Genomic DNA, 4,435 nt, shown 5'->3' on the forward strand with positions numbered 1-4,435 from the left:
CTTTTTTTCGTCTTTATTTGTGTCAACCATTGAACTTGGAGTTGCCATTTCCAGTTCTTATATTTTCATCGACATCATGTCATCTGAATCAGAAGAGCAGCAGCTGAGCAAGAAAGCCGCCAAAAAAGAAGCTGCCAAACAGGAGAAATTACGCCGCCGCCAGGAAGCTGCTGCCTTGGCCTCAGCGGCTTCTTCTCTTTCCGTCGAGGAGGATGATCCCTATTCCTCCAACTATGGCGACGTCTCTCTCCCGGAGCTCAAATCTTGCTCCCAAACAGATGCTGGCCAATGGAGCCTAGCCATTTCCTCCATGGAATGGACACCTGTTGGAGCTCTTACCCAGGATTTGAAGGAGAAAGAGGTGCTTATAAGGGGACGAGTCCACATAACACGACCAGTGTCGAAGAATATGTCATTCGTGGTGGTGAGGGAAAAGGGATTTACCGTCCAGTGCTTGGTCACTACGCAAGGAGAGGGAGTTAGTAGTCAGATGGTGAAGTTTGTAGCTGGACTCAACCGAGAATCCATCATTGATGCAATCGGTGTAGTATCTGTCCCTGGGAATCCGATCAAGGGAACCACCCAGCAGGTACCGACTTTTTCTAATAATGCTCTTCTTTTTCTTTCTTTATTTAACTGAAAAAAATGAAATTCAGATGTTCGTTGATGCACCTTTACTTTTTATTGTTCAAGGTCGAGATTCATCTCAGAAAATTGTATTGTGTGAACAAAGCTTTGCCCACCTTACCCATTAACGTTGACGATGCTGCTCGAAGTGATGCTGAGATTGAAGCTGCCTTGCTAGTATGTAATAAAATACCATTGTTTTGCTTTCACAACGAAAAAAATAAGCAATGTATACATCTATATATATCTGCATGCATGTTTATCATCACTAACCCGTCTTTCCTTTAATCTACTACAGAGTGGGGATAAACTTCCTCGTGTCAATCAAGATACACGTTTGAACTTCAGAGTTCTTGATATTCGAACCCCTTCTAATCAAGGGATTTTCCGCATCCAATGCCAAGTTGGAACCGTTAGTCTCAGAGGCTTTGCTGTTGCCAGCATCTTCTCTTTCTTTCTTGCTTTCTATCACTAATATTGTTACTGCATGCTATCACGCCTGCCCTTGCCATTGGCATTTTTCATGTCCATTAAAATTTTAACTGAACAGATATGGAAATGTCTTTGCGTTCATTACATTTCTCACATCAGATCAAGAACTTGGTTTTTGTTCACCATTGTTTAATATAGTCTCTAATCTCTAAAGAGTATAACTGTTTGTTTATTTTATTGTTTCCATCTTATATCTAAACTGCTAAATTTTTTCTTAAACAAATCAAAACATTCTGCAGATATTTAGGCAATTCTTGTTGTCTGAGGGTTTTGTTGAAATCCACACCCCTAAACTGATAGCAGGCTCGAGTGAAGGTGGTTCTGCTGTTTTTAAGCTTGACTACAAAGGGCAACCTGCATGTCTGGCACAGTCTCCTCAACTTCACAAGCAGATGGCAATCTGTGGGGATTTTGGAAGGGTTTTTGAGATTGGCCCAGTTTTCAGAGCTGAGGACTCATACACTCATAGGCATTTGTGTGAATTTACAGGCCTTGATGTTGAAATGGAGATTAAGAAGCATTACTCTGAGGTATGATTGGTTGTTGGCTTGAGTCATGTCTCCTGAATCTTCAATATGGTTTAATGGATATTTGATCCTCTATATGCAGGTGATGGACATTGTGGACAGATTGTTTGTTACTATGTTTGATGGTATGAATGAGAGGTGTCAAAAGGAACTTGAAGCCATAGGGAGGCAGTATCCCTTTGAACCTTTGAAGGTCTATATCCATTTTTCAGTTCTGCAATACTTATATAGCTATTAAGCTCCTGTACTATTTTGGAAAATTAAATAATCTCATATTAGCCAGTTAAATATTGCTGGAATAGAAAGAAACATGCAAATGTGGAATTCTTTTTTTTTTAAATTTATATTCTATTGTTAACTTTTGTAATGTGCAGTACAAGCCAAAAACGCTGCGTCTTACATTTGAAGAAGGAGTCCAAATGCTGAAGGTAAACTTGAAGCTTTTTGGTTATTTAAATTCAAGTCACTTGTTGCGGTATCTTTTTTCTTGTTTTTTTTTTGCACTCATGTTATAGAGGAAACAGGTGACATAATCTATGCACAATAAAAGTAATTAGAATGGTAGCAGGAGAGTATATAAGGTGGCAAAGGAAGTAATTTTCTTAAGTTATGCTTGGATTAGAAATCAAGCATTTCTTATAGATTGGCTATGTTAAAGGGTTGTCTTTTTTTTTTTGGCTGATATTGTTTCTAGTTCACCATCTAGTTTTTGTGTGTTTGTTCAGGATGCTGGTGTGGAAGTTGACCCTCTTGGGGACCTTAATACAGAAGCAGAAAGAAAACTGGGCCAGCTAGTTTTGGAGAAGTAATTTATAACTTTTATCTATTTCTTGTACATTTTTGTCTGCTGCTGGTTTCTTATACTGAATGTGATTTTCTAATTATGATTTTAAAACTGTTTATTATAGGTATGACACTGAATTTTATATTCTGCATCGCTATCCTTTGGCTGTGAGGCCATTCTACACCATGCCTTGTTATGATAATGCCCTTTATAGTAATTCATTTGATGTCTTCATTCGAGGTAATCAATTAGATCAATATTTCTTTTTTTGGTTCTCTTTATGCATCTTGATCTGTTTTTCTGTATGTGTGTGGCTACTTTTGTTCTTCTTAAGTATGTTTTTGTTAGACATTTTACTCTTTTAAATATATCTATTTAAAAAACTCCCTTTTTATGGTTTCTAAATTTTTTTATATCTGATATTCTCCTGACAAGGTTTCATGTGGGGATTTTAGTTTCATTGGTACAAATGGTTTCAAGAATGGACTGAAATTGTTAACTATCATGTCAGTGTCGAGAATAGTCATGTCCTTTGTAAATGAATGAAAATGTGAAATGAACTTCACAAATCTGGAGCTCTTTTGGAGTAGTGGTTTTCCTGCCTGGATGGCATTGTTAATAGAAGATTATAGTACAATATTGTGGCAATAATTGAGCAATGATTGGTTCACTGGATTAAAATAATGACCTTTTTAATTTGCTCTAATTGAATTTGCATCTAAACCTTTTTTCTGTTTGTATCCGCATGATATAACTACATTCATTGTCTGTTCCTTTTCCTAATGGGCTTACATTTGTTGCAAATTCTCTCTTTCTTTTTGTCCCCTTGTGTGATCTTAAACTTAGGAATCTCACCATTTTTATATTGTTATTCTCTTGAAACTTATATATGGTAATGTCAATAATGAAACTTGTTTAACTGTTTCTTTCCTTAGGTGAGGAGATAATTTCAGGAGCCCAGCGTGTCCACGTACCAGAATTTTTGGCAGAACGTGCTCAGGCATGTGGAATTGATGTCAATACAATCTCAACCTATATTGATTCTTTCAGGTAGTCAAAAATCGCCACTTTCTCGAGGACCTTAATTTCCTTCTAGTAATAAGTTTCAATAGTGAATCTGTATTGACCAAATGTTTGATCCGATAAGTACGAGCAGTTGTTATCATTGTTTGTTAATGTTTGAATAGTATCTACTGCTGAGGCTTTTCTTGGTGTTAACAGATTTGAATAGCTTAGAGTTCTTAATACTTCTGCACTTGTACAGATATGGTGTTCCTCCACATGGTGGGTTTGGAGTGGGATTGGAGCGGGTGGTGATGCTTTTCTGCGCTCTGGGTAATATTCGTAAAACTTCACTTTTCCCTCGTGACCCTCAAAGGATTGCTCCGTGATGACATCATTGACATGTTAGAGCAGTGCTTCATCTCAAGCTATTTCGGGGTTATTTTATTTGAAGTTTGATAAGGTGTTGAATGGATAGAGAATCGAAGGAATCTTACTACTGTTATGTATTTGGAAGTTGGATCGTTTTTGCTAGCACAATTTTCACTTTGTTCACTTGACTAATTGTTCGCTGTTGTATGTTTCGACTTTTGAGACATGTATTTAGAATAAGGCGACCATTAAAACACGAATTTTAAAGTAACTCTGCAGATGGGCAGGTCGGTTGTTGACTGTCTCGTGATATAAGCAAGCAATCAAATATTACTAGTCAACTTCTGTTCCTCCTTTTTTGCTCACATGCATCAAGTAGATTGATTGTTGCTCCAAGCCTTAATCTTCCCAAGGTACTGAATCTGGGTCATCTATAGATTTGGGGTTGATGGTATGCAATCTCCCATCACATACTTATCATCTTTCTCATGAATTTAATTTCAAGGACCCTTTAAAAGTGTTAACCTCTCCAATGGAAGGGCTGTAAGATATGTCCAAAGGATTCAAGGATTTGGGTATATGCTTGCAAGCATCGAACCTAATACAGGTTTAAAAGCAAGGGTCTTATTGT

The 4,435-nt window shown here is 37.3% G+C and overlaps 1 protein-coding gene across 1 annotated transcript; it reads left to right on the top strand.

Annotated features, from left to right (window-relative positions):
• On the top strand, nucleotides 1–3,992 carry LOC120197683 (aspartate--tRNA ligase 2, cytoplasmic-like). Its single transcript, XM_039199112.1, has 10 exons — nucleotides 1–589; nucleotides 694–804; nucleotides 926–1,039; nucleotides 1,359–1,649; nucleotides 1,729–1,839; nucleotides 2,021–2,074; nucleotides 2,372–2,451; nucleotides 2,555–2,670; nucleotides 3,366–3,480; nucleotides 3,695–3,992. The coding sequence occupies exons 1-10, from the start codon at nucleotides 77–79 to the stop codon at nucleotides 3,819–3,821; spliced, it is 1,632 nt and encodes a 543-aa protein (XP_039055043.1). The 5' UTR covers nucleotides 1–76; the 3' UTR covers nucleotides 3,822–3,992.
• Nucleotides 3,993–4,435: the final 443 nt, after the last annotated feature.

This window comes from Hibiscus syriacus, unplaced genomic scaffold (genome assembly GCF_006381635.1).
Source record: "Hibiscus syriacus cultivar Baekdansim isolate YM2019G1 unplaced genomic scaffold, ASM638163v2 tig00117048_pilon, whole genome shotgun sequence".
Taxonomy (NCBI): Eukaryota; Viridiplantae; Streptophyta; class Magnoliopsida; order Malvales; family Malvaceae; genus Hibiscus; species Hibiscus syriacus.

Excerpts from the sequence above, each read along its gene's own strand:
- LOC120197683 (XM_039199112.1), top strand. The coding sequence starts at position 77 with ATGTCATCTGAATCAGAAGAGCAGCAGCTGAGCAAGAAAGCCGCCAAA. Across the intron at positions 1,040-1,358 it reads TCCAATGCCAAGTTGGAACC|ATATTTAGGCAATTCTTGTT; the intron begins GTTAGTCTCAGA and ends AACATTCTGCAG. Across the intron at positions 2,075-2,371 it reads AAGGAGTCCAAATGCTGAAG|GATGCTGGTGTGGAAGTTGA; the intron begins GTAAACTTGAAG and ends GTGTTTGTTCAG.